The following is a 15849-nucleotide window of genomic DNA, read 5'->3' as shown; positions in this document are numbered from 1 at the left end:
TGGAAAATTACTCCACATGAGGAAAACCTCCTCAAGATCAGCCATTGTAGTTCCCCATTGTTGTAGAAGCTCGAAATATTTCATCCATTGTAGAAGAAGCTCATTTTTCTAGCAGCTCTTTCCAGTCGTTCTCCAGCGACATTTTGTTTTTACATTTCACCATTTTAGTAGCTCATCTGACCTGTAAGAGATCTATCCCCGTGGTTTTCTTTTTTCTAGTATTCTACAATCATCAAGCAGTGAGCAGTAGCATCGACCATTACTGGTTTATTACGTCGTTTGCTGAATATAGTGGTGATTATGGTGGTGAATGGGAGGAGACTTCAAAATGTTGGAAGTGGAACTCTCTGAGTAAGGTGACAGTGTCCATTGTCCTGCGTTGCAATGGTACATATGACGACATGGTTGAGGGAATTATTGAATGCAGGGAATTAAATTGTGAACCGAGCAACTTGATCATTAGTTATGGATGAATGCGAAGGGCAACATCCATCCATCTTTCATAATAAATGATAGGCACGTGGGGTTGTACATGCTTGATGTTGTCCCTGATGGTTCTAGACTAGTTTTCTGGGTTAAAGTTGTTGAGAGGCATGAAAAAGAAGAAGGTTCAACACCATTAGGGTGGCTTGGGTGGGGGGTTTTGTCCCTAGAAAATGCTTGATATAAATATTAGAGAAAGGGAAATCCATTCATTAGAAAGCTCGTGCTGCTTCACAAAACATCAAGAAAAAAGTGATTGTAAACTCAGTGAAAAAAGTGACAACAAGTTCAGGGAGCTTTCTCAAAAAACAGCAATCCCTTGAAAAGGGGAGATGACTGCTAGAATATATTGTGTATCATATCTTGAGTTGTCAGTTTGTGAGACTAGCTATTTATTGCTGATTAGAGCATTTTGCTTCGTTTTTTTTTGGGGGTGGGGGTTCCCACCCAGTGTTCAATACCCGCATTTGGGGCTCGAGTAAATCTGGATTCGCACCGGAATGTCTCACAGTGGGGTAAAGCGCTCCGTAATAAATGAGACTCGGTAACCAAGGGAACTCGAACGGAGTCCTGATTAAGGAGTAAGGAGTACATAGCACTCCACCATAACCCTTGTTCGTAGCATATTGCTATTCTGCTTATTTTAATTACCAGTGCTTTTGATGAGTTTTGTTCAGAGATTTCTTTTTAACATCATCTCTTCTCTTTTCTATCAAAAGCATGAAGTCACAAAGTTTGACTTCATCTCAGTGATTGTTTTGTTTCATTTACTTTATTTATCCTTCAGTACATGATCATTGATAATTTTGGTGGTTGGGAATGTTACTTCAAAGAGATGGTAATGTTCTTTAAAGCAAAACCCCCCCATCAAGTGCCTTTTGTTGCATTTCCTTCTTTTATGTATCTTAACTTTTCCCCTTATGCTGTTTAGAACAATGTCAGAATTAATTCATTTTATCTTTTTAGGGATGAGACTGGTATTTCTTTGTGAATGCATTTAATATAATTGCTCAATGTCTTGCATTCTTTCTTATCAACTAGTGTTCTTCTACAGGCAGATAAGAGAGATGTGGTTGGTTTGCAGGAACAGGTAATCCCTTAGTAAATCTGTTATCTGGTCCTTGAATATGTTTTCGGCGGTTAACTTACTTCTGAATTTTCAGGTTTTTGTTTGGAAAGTGATTGAGCTTCATGATAAATATTTGGCATATGTGAATAACTGTTTCCAAAACCACACACTTTTTCACAAGGTATGTGTTGGAGCAAAGGATAGTTGTCTAATTTAATTGTTCTACTCTGTGCATTAGGTCTGTGCATCAGGGTAAAAGTAAATTACTAACATATGTCCTCTTTGTCACTTTCTAGGCACTTGAAGAAGCTTTCGAACTTTTCTGCAACAAGGGTGTTGCTGGTAGCTCAAGCACTGAACTTCTTGCCACATTCTGCGACGTCATTCTCAAAAAAGGAGAGAGTGAAAAATTGAGTGATGAAGCCCTAGAAGAGATATTGGAGAAGGTGAGCTCTTGCTCTATAGATCCCCTTCTCTTCTTTTTCTCAAGAGCATCTGCTTTTTCTTCGTACTAATGGAGCAGGAGAAAGCTGATAATAGATCTCACTTGCAGGTGGTAAACCTGCTAGCTTATATTAGTGATAAGGACTTGTTTGCAGAATTCTATAGGTAGAGTTACCTCTACTGTGTATCTCAACCACTACTTGAATAGTTGCTTCTTCTCTGTTACAAGTTTATGACTTCCGTTTTTTTCCAGGAGAAAGCTAGCCCGGCGGTTGTTATTTGATAACAGTGCCAATGATGAACATGAAAGAAGTGTCCTAAGAAAGTTGAAGCAGCAGTGTGGGGGGCAGTTCACATCAAAGATGGAGAGAATGGTAAGATATCCAGATCAATTATGCTGAATTTGAGGTTATGTTCTCTGGTGACATTTTTCTTCTCTTCTTATAGGTCACAGATTTGACATTGGCAAGGGAAAATCAAGGCAACTTTGAGGAGTATTTGAGCAATAATCCAATAGCAAATCCAGGAATTGACTTGACGGTGACTGTCTTGACTACTTGCTTCTGGCCTAGCTACAAGTCTTTTGATCTCAACCTCCCAGCAGAAATGGTATATCATATCAATATGTTAATTAGCATTATGTTGATTTTATCTTGGTTTTGACCCTTGTTCCTCTTGCTGAAGTTCTTCTCTTTCGGCAAGGAATGATGCATGTTTTTTTGCTTGAATCATTTTTCTTCTCAAACGTCCTTTCATTGATTCATTTTATGCTGCGCATTGTCAGGTTAGGTGCGTTGAAGTATTCAAGGAGTTTTATCAAACAAAAACGAAGGACAGGAAACTTACGTGGATATACTCTTTGGGAACTTGCAACATAAATGGAAATTTTGAGCCGAAGACTGTTGAGCTCGTTGTCACTACTTATCAGGTTGATTTTTGGCTTACTTTTTGAAATCAGATAGGCTTAGTTGATTTGAAATATTGCTATTATGTTATCAATGAGAAAATGAGATTGAGACTTCTTCCTTTTTCGTAGGCTTCTGCTCTGTTGCTCTTTAATGCATCAGATAGATTGAGTTATCAGGAAATCATGATGCAATTAAACCTATCAGATGATGATGTTGTTCGGCTTCTTCATTCCCTTTCATGTGCGAAGTACAAGATTCTCAACAAGGAGCCAAGCACCAAAACAATTTCTCCGACTGATATCTTTGAGTTCAACTCAAAGTTCACTGACAAAATGAGGAGGATGAAGGTATAATTAATGATGAGTAAGGTTAGCCTTTCTACTATGAATTGTTGCACTACATTACTGACCTTTTAAGGATATTGTTGTAATGGTATGCAGATACCTCTCCCTCCTGTTGATGAGAAGAAAAAGGTAATTGAAGACGTTGACAGGGATAGGCGGTATGCTATAGATGCTTCAATTGTGCGTATTATGAGGAGTCGTAAAGTAATTGCCTACCAGCAACTGGTTATGGAATGCATTCAACAGTTGGGACAGATATTCAAGGTATCCCCAGGATAAACTTCTACTTCTCAATTTTAAAGTTCGTTTTTCAAGTTTAACTGAGCTAATTACTTTGTTTTGAATACCCCATAGCCTGATGACAAAGCTATCAAGAAGAGAATCGAAGATTTGATAAGTAGAGAATACCTAGAGAGGGACAAAGATAACCCAAATTTGTTCAAGTACTTGGCATGATTTGTGCTGATCATAGTACTTGGAGAAACAGGCCGCCCAAGATGAACTTCTTGGACTTTTGATTGCCTTGCATCAGGAGCTTGAAACATTTTGTACAAATGGATAAGAGCTTGAAACTCTCATATACTTGAGATGTGATTGCCTAAACTTCTTCCAATCTTATATGGCCCTTTCAGTTGCTCTATTCTGTGTTTTGTTGGCTACCTGTTTGAGTAAACGTAATATCCCAGTCAACAGCTTACCCTCCCTTGATTCAGCACAATGGTATTTACTTTTAGTACATGTTCTGCAATTGTACTTTGTTGGTTCTCTGTAGATTGTGATTTGGACCTTGGTGGTCCTTATGGGGATATCTTTTAACCTTGTGCAAGTTTATTGGATCTGGACCCTTATGTTTCAACAGTTCTCTCTCTTGAATGAATCACTTCCTAATTTTTAGGTCCATTATCCCAAACTTTGCAGACGTGTAAAACTTGTAGCTTCGGAATGGCATTTAGGTCAGAATATCAATCGTATTGCTTTGTAGATTCGAAGATACCAGGTCGATATAGTAACACTCATAAAGTTAGTTAATTATGTTATATATAATTACAAAACTAGCTAGTATTAATACTATAAGTTTACATAACCTGGGCAAGTTTGTAATGGTTTTTGATCTGACACCAATTATCCTTGTGCTTAGAGCCAAATCTTAGGCAGGTGAAAGTAAATGAGTAGTATTGGAGTTGACAACCTTTTTAGGTGGCAAAATGGCTTTTTGCGTAGTATCCGTAATTATTTTACCCTTCAAGTAAGGAAAAAACTTACCCACACCGGGTGTTTACATCAAGACAATGCAATTTTTATTATTACGTGATTTAATGAAGTAAACACGTGTAAATTAATTATGGTTAAGTAAAATGAACTATAAATTTAAACACATGGCATGCATGTATTGGTTTAGTGTAAACACCTGATGCGGGTAAGTTTTAAGCCTTTAGAAGAAGAAGGTATCTCATCTTCACTAGTAGAATACAATTTCATATCTACGTTTTGAGAATGTATAAAAGATTCTGAATGTTGTGAGGGTGAGATCAATATTTATTCCCTTGTCCTTAATCTCCAATTTCACAAATTTAACTTTAACTTTACTACATACACATTTTTCGGCCAAACAAATGTCATCAAACATGACATTTAATCTTGAATGACAATTCAACATTTGGAGGGTAGAACAATAATGATTAGTTTGAACAATGAAGGAATGGTGTCTCCTATGATAATATGTGAAGCTCAGCTCATCAAATTACCATCTGACAAAACTCGGAAGTATGTATTAGGTAGATAAATATATAAAAATTCTTCCTGTATAATCCTTTCATTTCAATTTATTTGATCTACTTTCCTTTTTAGTTTGTTTAGAAAAAAATTGACTTTTTCCTTTTTTAGCAACTTTTATTTGAACTTTCCACATGACATATTTAAGACCACAAGATTAAAAGATAATTTTGATATATTTGACAGATCTTTAATTTACGCCACAAGATTCAAAAGTCCTTTTTACTTAAACTCCATATCAAGTCAAAATAAGTCACTCAATTTGAAACGGAATGAAGTATATATTATGAACTATTAAGATGGTGGATCTTAATGTGCATATGCACTAGTATTTGGTGAATGTCAATGTTAACATACACAAGTTATAACTTACATTGTATATGAAAATCGATAGATACAATTGGAAGTATAAGAAAACTCTCTTTTCTTCTCCTTGTTTTTATTGCTCTCTTGTAGTAGTATTTATCTTATTTTGCTATGATCTGTGTGGCATGATAAAAAAATCCTAAAAAAGATTGATTGAGACTCCCTCCACGGTTCCACGAAGATCTCTAGATATTTGTCCAGAATAAGTATGATCTTCGATCTACGTGCCTAAGAGCAGCTCAAACAAAGAAGAGTCTGGTGCGGCCTGAATTCAAACCTCCAAAAATGGCATCGTGTGAGGGCGTCGTTGTACCCCTTAATGAATTGAATGGTCCTTCGACCTTTGTCTGATCGATTCTGTTGACCGGTTCATATTTCATGAGACCGGTTCACTATTACTTTGAAAAAAATCATGCCCTCGCCTTATAGTCTAGAGACATTAAGCTCCTTTCCTTCGCTATTAGGAAAGTAAGAAACTTCTATTAGCGTCGAATCTTAAGTCAAATTGATTGTGTTATGTGCAACGTCCATAAATGATGATACATTAATATCCATTGATTTAAACTCCTCCCCCCTTCATGACTATGCATTTAATATTTCATTTTTTGTGTTTTTTAATAATACATCTTATTTGTATTTATATAGGAAAATAATAAGGTCAACTTAAAGAATGAAGAAGATCAAAAAGTTGTTGAAATGGTCGATCATTAGAATTGTTTGATAATAATTATATGAGACAAATGTACAACGCACGTTCTCGAAAACTAGTACATAATAATAGTATGAAGTGGTATACTGTTAGTTCCTATTAAATAATATTTACATAATAATGGTATGACGTTATATTCACTCTTGATATAAAATTGGTACAGATATTGATAAAAATAATGTATATACAATTGGTATACTATTTATATAACAAATAAAATTACTAGTTAGAATTGATTTGAAATTGGTATTCTTTTGGTACGAATATGATATGAACCAGTGTTTATTTTTTACATGAAATTGGTATAGAATTTGTCCTTCTTAGACTTGAGAATTTCTGAATCATCTTTCGGTGTTGCTCTTTTTTTCAATGGATTCGAAGACTCACCCCAATCCACATTCTTTGATATTTTTTTGAACAAATTTCATGTTTTTTCATAAATTGCAGAAGAAAAACGTAAACCACTTCAATTTAAGTTACCAAATACACCTGAATTGATTACAACAAAATCTTATTTTTTCAATCTCCATTGCTTGTGTAGCTTTAGCTTTGGCTAATGGAGTCATCCTTGTCTTCAATTTTTTCTACCCAACTTGAAATTCATTTGCACCTTTCTTCTTCTTGTCCTTACCATCCACCTTCATCTTGTTCTTTTTTGCTCGTAACTTCTTCATTTTTCTTGCTGCTTCTACAAACAATACCCTAAAACCTCAGAGATTGTATCAAATATAATTCATATGACATGGAGTACTGTATACTTTATGATGTACTTGCAGGTTTATACTCGAAGAGAGATTATATATTCCTAACAGATATATATCACTTAGCTCTCACAATATGTTGGTTGACGAAAATATGTTCTCAAATTGGAAAAACACTCTCATTATGTGTGAGTGAGAGACGTAAAAAATTCGGATCAACCCGTAAGGGATGCTTTTATGGCCCATTAGGATTATTAAGTTGACCTTATCATTTTCCTACATAAGTACAAATAAGATGTATTATTAAAAAACACAAAAAATGAAATATTAAATGCATAGTCATGAAGGGGGAGGAGTTTAAATCAATGGATATTAATGTATCATCATTTATGGACGTTGCACATAACACAATCAAGAGTGAATATAACAACGTCATACCATTATTATGTAAATATTATTTAATAGGAACTAACAGTATACCACTTCATACTATTATTATGTACTGGTTTTCGAGAACGTGCATTGTACATTTGTCTCATATAATTATTATCAAACAATTCTAATGATCGACCATTTCAACAACTTTTTGATCTTCTTCATTCTTTAACCTCTGCAACAGTGAAAGGTAGAAATGGAGGTAGAATATTGAAGAGGAGCCAATCTTTAGCTGCTTCCAACATTACAAGACATTAGTTAAGATATAGAAACCTAAATTCATTAACAAAATGTTATATCACCATAATAATAATTTTGACAGTGTTTGCTAAGATTAGAGCCAATAGAACTTGGGACAGAATAGCCCTGTAAAAAGAGCTCAAACTATAAAAACAAAAACCTTTTCTACCACTTCATTTAGCTAAGAATCATCAAAAGAATGCAAATATTTTGGGACAACATCCACATGTTCTTATAAATGAGTTTTGTGCCTGAAACAATTCCATCAAGTTATTTTGCTTGCTTGGAGACTAACACCCAAGTAGTTTGTAATGAGACCCGTGATACCAAACATCATGGCCATTGAGATCTGCTTAAGATCATTTTCCATATTCCTTATGTTAGCAAGAGATTGCACACTGAATATAATAACAAGCCACGAGCAAATCTTTTATCTAGTAACATGGCACCAAAGACGCCGAAGATGATGGCTATGAAGCCATAGTAATCTATAGGAAGATCTTGTGGACCAACCAATGAAGGCTTGTACGGTTTCGTCGTCATATTTGAGTAAAAAGATTCATTGAGATTTGAAAATTCAATTGCTCTTTGAGCGACTTAAATAAGGGACCTTAGGTAAGGGAAGATGAAACAAATCAAATTATTAAAGATTTTTTAGCCAAAAATTAAAAAGGCCCATCAATTTCGAACTTAATTGTTTGACTTTTGATCTTCATCAGTTTACTCACAAACAAGAGATGAAGAAGCAATTGAAGAAGTATCATGCCTCGAGAAAAGGAAGAGTCTATTGACTTAAATCATAATTATAAGTACTTTTAATGCAATATTATTAATGTAGAACAAATAATTGCTTCTTTAATATATATATATAAAGGGTCAAACGGTAATTCAACTTTTGACTTCAGTTCTTCTCACTTATAATATAATATGATATATGATAATAAGATACTTCTATACCAATTTCATGTCAAATTTAAACACTGATTCAAACCAAATTCATACCAAAAGAATACCAATTGTAACTAGTAATTGTGTTTTGTTATATAAATAGTATATCAATTCCATACAAGTTTTTTGCCAATTTCTATACCAATTTCATACTAAGAGTGACATTGATTCATACAAGATTCATATCAAGAAGAATACCAAATTCAAATAAATTAATTGTAAACACTCTTTAATTATAAACAAATTTGACCTTTTTAGACGTGAAAAATTTATAAGGATCTCCACTGCTAATAGAATGTTATGCAGTTCTTTTCGCATAAGATTAGAAAATTGTGCCCTTTTTTTTTTGTTCCATATCATTTTTTACTGTTTTGTTGGTATAAAATTAGAAGGAAATATTATATACAATGATGACTATTGTTTTGAGATGAGAGAGAAAAAGACAAATATTGAGAAGAAAAATATCTGTAAAAAAATCTGTTTTGAAAGATAATTAACAGGTGAGAGAAAAGGCAGTAACTGTTTTGAAGTAAATAAGGAAAATAAATATTCTTTTTGTTATGGCTTTTCTTATTTTTTGCCTATTATTAATTATCATTGCTATTTTTAATTTGTTTGTTAATTTATATTCCGTTTTTTCTACCCTTTTTTTATTTAATAAAATGTTATATCCCCTAATTGCTTAATGTTAAAACTTAAAAAATAAAAAATAAAAAATAATGTCATAACTCATAACTAATACTCCCTCCGTCCCTATTTAATTGTCGACTTTAGAAATGACACACAGATTAAGGCAACAATGATTAACATAGTTAAGTTACAATTTTACCTTTATAGTACAATTTACAATTCCAAAATAAATTCACTCAAGATAACTAATCAATGCTGGGAAGTTCATAAGTTTATTTACTTTATTTATGACAACTTTTTATTTCAAAATTACAGCCACTTCTTTGAATTCAAGTGAAATAAATTGGAGGGAAACAACATACACTTTTACAATTTTTTGTAACATTTAAAAATTTCCAACCAAAATATTTTGTTATAAAAAAGTGCTTCAATGAAATGAGAAATCAAACAACCAACGGATACAAGACAAAATAAATCAAGTTCAATGAATGGAATAGATTAAATATTTCCGTTGAAGTGGATCTTCAATCAATATAAGTGAACCTTCTACTTTGATAGGAGTATTAGTTGAAACTTCAACTTTATTTCTGTCCATTTTTTTAGTAAAAAAATTGTTCAAAATTTTTACTCATAAACTAACAAAATGCTTTATGGGTAACTTAAAGGACTGTGTAACTCCCAAGCATAATAGATGTATTGTCTGGTTCCAAAAAGGATGAATTACAGCTTAATAGAAATTTTCAAGAAGTTTAAATAAGGGTATAATAGGAAAAAAATTGTTGTCCTTTCTTGATTTGTCAAAATGGACAACTAAATAGGGACGGAGGGAGTAATAATTAGTCTTATATATGTCAATTATGTTATAAAATCAAGCTTAGAATAATATATTTATAAAGAGAAGAAGGCAAGAAATGTAGATATAAGAGAGAACTTTTCTTCTTATTCAAGTGTGTCTTCCAAATGGTGAGTGATATCTCTATTTATAGTGTTGAGATATCACTCCCAAAGTCATCTAACTAGTAGATACATAGTTATCCTAAATGTTTTTATCACCTGGAAGCACCCATACATGAATCCAATTAATTATTGGATAAGTCTAATGGATAATCCACATAATACAATGGATTTATAACACTCCCCCTTGGATGTCCATAGATAATGTGTCTGGTTAAAACCTTACTAGGAAAAACCCAGTGGGAAAAAGCCTAGTGAAGGAAAAAGAGTACACACATCTCATAATACGCTTTGAGTGTTGCCTTGTTAAAAACCTTATTAGGAAAATCCAACTTGGGACAAAACCATGGTTAAGGAAAAGAGTACAACCATATTTCACTCCCCCCGATGAAAGCTTCACTTGATATCTCGAAAACGATGCATTCCAATTTTGTATATCAACTTCTCAAACGTTGATGTTGGCAATGCCTTAGTGAATAAATCAGCAAGATTATCACTTGAACGGATTTTTTGAACTTCTATCTCACCATTTTGTTGAAAATCATGTGCGAAAAAAAACTTTGGTGAAATATGTTTTGTCCGGTCTCCTTTGATGTATCCTCCTTCCAATTGAGCTATTTATGCAGCATTATCTTCGTACATTGTGGTTGGTATATTCTTTTTCAAAGAAAAATCACACATTTCCTGAATATGGTGGCTCATTGATCTCAACCAGGTGCACTCTCGATTTGCTTCATGGATGGCTATTATTTATGTATGATTTGAAGAAGTGGCTACCAACGTTTGCTTCATTGATCGCCAAGATATTGCGTGTCTCCACACGTAAACAAATAGCCTGTTTGAGATCGAGTTTTATGCGGATCACATAAATATTTTGTATCTGCGTAACCAGTCAGTTCTGACTTGGATTCATCGAAATAGAATAAACCCATGTCTATGATCCTCTAAAGATATCTAAGTATGTGTTTAACATCATTCCAATGTCTTTTTGTTGGGGAGGAATTGAATCTATCCAGTAAATTTATTGCAAAACAGATATTTGGTCGAGTATTGTTAGCAATATGCATTAGTGTCCAGATTACATCAAGATATGGAGTTTCATCACCAATAGGCTCTTCATCCTTCTTTTGAGATTAAAATGAATCTTTATTTGTTTCAAGCGATCTCATAATTATTGGGGTACTCAATGAATGTGATTTATTCATGCAAAATTGCATCAAACTTTTCTATGTATGTTGACTCATGGACAAATATTTCATTTGTCAAATTCTTACCAAGACCTTTTCATTTTAGATTTTCTTTTCAAACACTTAACAACTTTTGAAAGCTCCTTAAGAGTGCTAATGATGTTCAAGTCAGCAACATACACAACTATTATAACAAATTCAGATCCTGAAAAAATTGTAAGGACAAATAGAGTCATTTTTTTAACACCCTTTCTTCCTTGATTATTGCAATCCATATAAGGATTCTCGAAACTTTATTGAAAAAGTTTCTTTCAAATTTTTATATGCTTCAGGCACCTTGAATGCTTCAAGGATTTTTATATAACCTTCATTGTCTAGCTACTAGACATGACAATTATTCATTATATGCATTCAAGTTTTTCATATGTTGTTAGATCAAAACAAACCTCATTGCATCCACCATAGGAGAAAATATCTCCAATTATGTCAGGAGATCTGTGAAAAACCTTTATGCCCCGAAGGTCGAGGCACAAACCGTACTTGATATCTTACGGTTATACAATCGCATAATAATTTATTTGTACCCTACTAACATTATACCTTGATTTATGGACTATAAGTCCAAAACGTCACTTTTCTATGTGAAACAAAATATACTTGAACTATGCATTTTATTTGGCCAATCATTTATCAGTCCACACTATATGACATATTTGAATTCAAAATCCTCGTCACAATTTATATCATTGAGCGCTACTTCATATCAAAGATACCGTCGACGGTTATTTGATATAGATTCCAATATGACATAACTTATCGAGATCTCTTCATTTTTCATCATTTTTCAGGTACTTGAACCTTTTCCAAGGTATTATAAAGTGTTATCTCATGGTGCTCTTTTATAGCACTTGCCTCATTATCAAGATCATATTGATCATTTGCTCCTCTCCCTCTTCAAGGAATTTTACATTTGGAATCAATTGGTCTATTAAGCTTCAGGCATATCATAGACTCTGTCCTTCAAGGACTTCTCATTGAAGCATTTGTAGCCGAATTATAACACTGGGTCAGTAAATTCATCTGACAATTGATTTGCAACATTATGCAAATGAATTATCCCTTGAACTTCAAGTTCACATTTTCTTTGAACGAGGATCTAGATAATTCATAATTAACCTCACACATAATTTTTAGCTGTCAATATCATCTCTCCCCATAATGTTAGAAAATTTAACATTCATAACATTCATAATTTTCAAGTTCACATTTTCTTTTAACGAGGATCTAGATAATTCATAATTAACCTCACACATAATTTTTAGCTGTCAATATCATCTCTCCCCATAATGTTAGAAAATTTAACATTCATAACATTCATAATTTTCAAGTTCACATTTTCTTTTAACGAGGATCTAGATAATTCATAATTAACCTCACACATAATTTTTAGCTGTCAATATCATCTCTCCCCATAATGTTAGAAAATTTAACATTCATAACATTCATAATTTTCAAGTTCACATTTTCTTTTAACGAGGATCTAGATAATTCATAATTAACCTCACACATAATTTTCAGCTGTCAATATCATCTCTCCCCATAATGTTAGAAAATTTAACATTCATCCCAACCTTATTTGAGAATTCATCTTTGTGCGTGGTGGAGCAATTAAAATCATAACCGCACATTCAACGTTTTAGATGAAAATTATTTGGTTCCTGACCTTGAACCATTTTTTATAGGGGACCTTTGTTAGCTTGATGCGTACAAGTGTTGCTACATGTTAAATAAATTCATCTCATATCAAATTTCTTTCGGGAGATTTGTTCTCGTAATCATTGGTTTAGTTGTAATTGGAGGCATACAATTTCTGCTAACCAACCAGCATTATCAATATAATTTCATAGTTTGGAATTGTCCTCTTAATTTAACAATTCGAGCAAACAACCTTACAAACACCAATTTGTAAGTTGACAACAAAACACATGTGACCATCGCATAGATGCATCTATCATGTGTTGCAAATGGTGCACATGGCAGGTGAATGAGCCTATATTCACCTTTTTATATGTCTCAAAAATCTCAAGGAGTACAATCTCAACCTTAGCTGGTACAATGATATAATGATCAAATTATCAGAGAACAAGCAACATAAGAGAATTCTTGAAGAATTTTTTATTTCTTCATCATATAAGCCAAATGAATTCTCAATTACTTTTGCATCACATTTAAACCAGAATGGTCAACCGATCAGGCCAACTGATCTTTGTTTCAATACATTTATAATTTACTTTTGCATGTGATTCCATCAGCATGCCTATGTTTGTGTGCAACAAACAAGAGGAAAAAAATAGGTAATCTTTTACATAAATATTTATAACCCGCTTCGATTGTAGTAATCTGAAGATATTAAAACTTTTCATAATTTACAGTCTCAATAATTCTTTTCTATTCATTCGAAACTTAAAAAGTTTCTTTTGAGACTTACTACAACCCAATATTATTACTCTGATAATAACACAACTCGTTAGAGCTTGCAATTAATTTTGTGTACTATCACATATTTCATGACATCATCCGTATGGTGAACATCTCCTTCAAGGAGAAAATTATATTATTATTGTCATGGTCAAAAGTTTCTTGCTTTACTTTTGTCATACCATAGGTACAGAATCAATGACAAATTTGCATTGCCACACAATAATATTAATTTGGTCATGGTCACAATCTTTATAGACAAGAATTATTTCTTTTGCCCTTTCGATAGTTCACAAACATACCATAATATTTATGACGTATAAACGTACACGACCATTGGCTATTCCTGCCAAATAAAATTTATTTATTTCTCTCAAACCTTCCGTAGAGATGAGTTGTGACATATATCCAATCCATAATATCTTGACTCATTCACTTTCAGAATAGTCGAGCATTCATGATTCTTATCACAAGTCACATTCTTTTCAAGGAATGGACCAATCATTTGTATGTGCTTCACAAATCTGCATTATAAGCTTATTGTCATACCTTTTGAAGTTTATCATTTTTGCCCAACACACCTCAACAACACTTTGAAAGGTCAAGTGTACACACTTTATCTTCCTTTCTTTTGATGGAAAATTTATAAACTTATCAAATTATTAGGTCGACAACCTTTCATACCATTTTGATAATAAAAATTACCTTCACATTTTGAAGGACTATTTGGAGAACCCACAATGTTCTTCATTTAGCCATAGTGATGACTATCATGATTTCTTTTTTCTCATGCCCATATTCATTGTATAATCACAATAATCATTGTCATCTTTCAGATTTATCATATACTGCTACAACATTCACACAAGAGAATGGAGCAAATCAATTGGGCAAAATGCATGACTTCTCATAAAAATACAATTAGTTTGTCATAGTCATCATTAAATCATCATTATGGTACATTAGAACTTAAATCCAATGTCTTATCAATATAAAGCCGTCTTAGGTCATAAATCGATGGGACATGAACCCAACTTATTATCATCATGGTGCATCAAAATTCAAATTAATGTCGTATCCTCCTGGTGCAATAGAACTTTAATCTACCGTCTTATCCTCAAACATTTTTTTCATTATGTGCATCCGAACTTTAACCTGATGTCTTACCATTTTAGTGCGATGAGACTTGAATCCATAGTCTTACCCTGAATTAATAAATTATAGTCCAAAATGAAATGGAATTAACCTCTTATGTCCCATCACATCGTTCACGTCACTGCTTACCAGAGACAAACATATGCCTGTCCCAATTTATTTATTTTTTCAAGCAAAAAGAAATTGTTTTCTCCGGTCTACTCCAAAAAAATGAAATTAATCTCATAGTTTAGAGTAATGATTAATAAAATAATAATAGAAAATAGAAGCATAATTTTCTTCTTAAATGGCAAATTAAAACCTTTTTTTTTTCTTTTGAGACGTATACGGTTAGTGAATGAAATAACTGTGCAAAACATATAAGCATACACAATTTATTAAACTTAGAAAAGGAAAACAAATAAAAAGGATGACAAAACATCATTCATTAAACAAAACATAACAAATTATAAAATTTTCACTTCATTATTGTAGCCTTCAAACATTAAAGAGCTTTAAGCCCAAATATTTTAGTAACATATGAGCAGTTGCTTAGGGAACGGAACCAACAAGTGCTTTTATCGCATTTCTTCTTTTATAACTTTTTTCCCTTGTGCTGGTTAGAACAATGTCAAAATTAATTAATTTCACTTTTTTAGGATGATTCTCTAAATGATGAGACTGGTATTTCTTTGAGATCAACTAGTGTTCTTCTTCAACTGGCAGATAAGAGAGATGTGGTTGGTTTGCAGGAACAGGTATATGTTTTCAGGTGGTTAAGCTGTTAGCTTATATTAGTGATAAGGACTTGTTTGCAGNTGGAGGTCAAAGTTAAAATTTGAAGCCAAGTTTAGGGGTCAATATATGTATTATGCCTTTGATAGAAGTGCCAATGATGAACATGAGAGAAGTATCCTAACAACGTTGAAGCAGCAGTGTGGGGACAGTTCACATCAAAGATGGAGGGAATGGTAAGCTATCCATATCAATTATGTTGAATTTCAGGCTATGTTCTCTGGTGACATTTTTCTTCTCTTTCTATAGGT

At 33.0% G+C, this 15849-nt stretch overlaps 1 protein-coding gene and 2 long non-coding RNA genes across 18 annotated transcripts in view; 1 reads left to right on the top strand and 2 right to left on the bottom strand.

The window, feature by feature from the left end:
- LOC125874677 (cullin-1) overlaps positions 1–15849 on the top strand; it is a 141669-nt gene that overhangs the window by 61717 nt on the left and 64103 nt on the right. For 3 of the 16 annotated variants that reach the window (XM_049555682.1, XM_049555690.1, XM_049555676.1), the window contains exon 16: positions 2781–2924. In XM_049555682.1, the coding sequence (XP_049411639.1) occupies positions 2781–2924 (144 nt within the window). Of the gene's footprint in view, positions 1–1537; positions 1574–1646; positions 1734–1848; positions 1999–2105; positions 2162–2249; positions 2371–2443; positions 2606–2780; positions 2925–3032; positions 3252–3344; positions 3513–3602; positions 4029–15849 lie in introns of those variants that run through there. The other 13 variants (XM_049555744.1, XM_049555736.1, XR_007447309.1 and 10 more) reach the window with 11 other exon arrangements.
- Positions 1–15849, bottom strand: part of LOC125874948 (uncharacterized) — a 103534-nt gene that overhangs the window by 62361 nt on the left and 25324 nt on the right. The window lies entirely within an intron of this gene.
- The window catches only part of LOC125874940 (uncharacterized), an 80308-nt gene that overhangs the window by 61717 nt on the left and 2742 nt on the right, over positions 1–15849 (bottom strand). The window lies entirely within an intron of this gene.

Source organism: Solanum stenotomum, chromosome 1, assembly GCF_019186545.1.
Source record: "Solanum stenotomum isolate F172 chromosome 1, ASM1918654v1, whole genome shotgun sequence".
In the NCBI taxonomy this organism is placed as follows: Eukaryota; Viridiplantae; Streptophyta; class Magnoliopsida; order Solanales; family Solanaceae; genus Solanum; species Solanum stenotomum.
The sequence above is the reverse complement of the archived record's forward strand: the minus strand, read 5'-3'. Positions and strand labels throughout refer to the sequence as shown.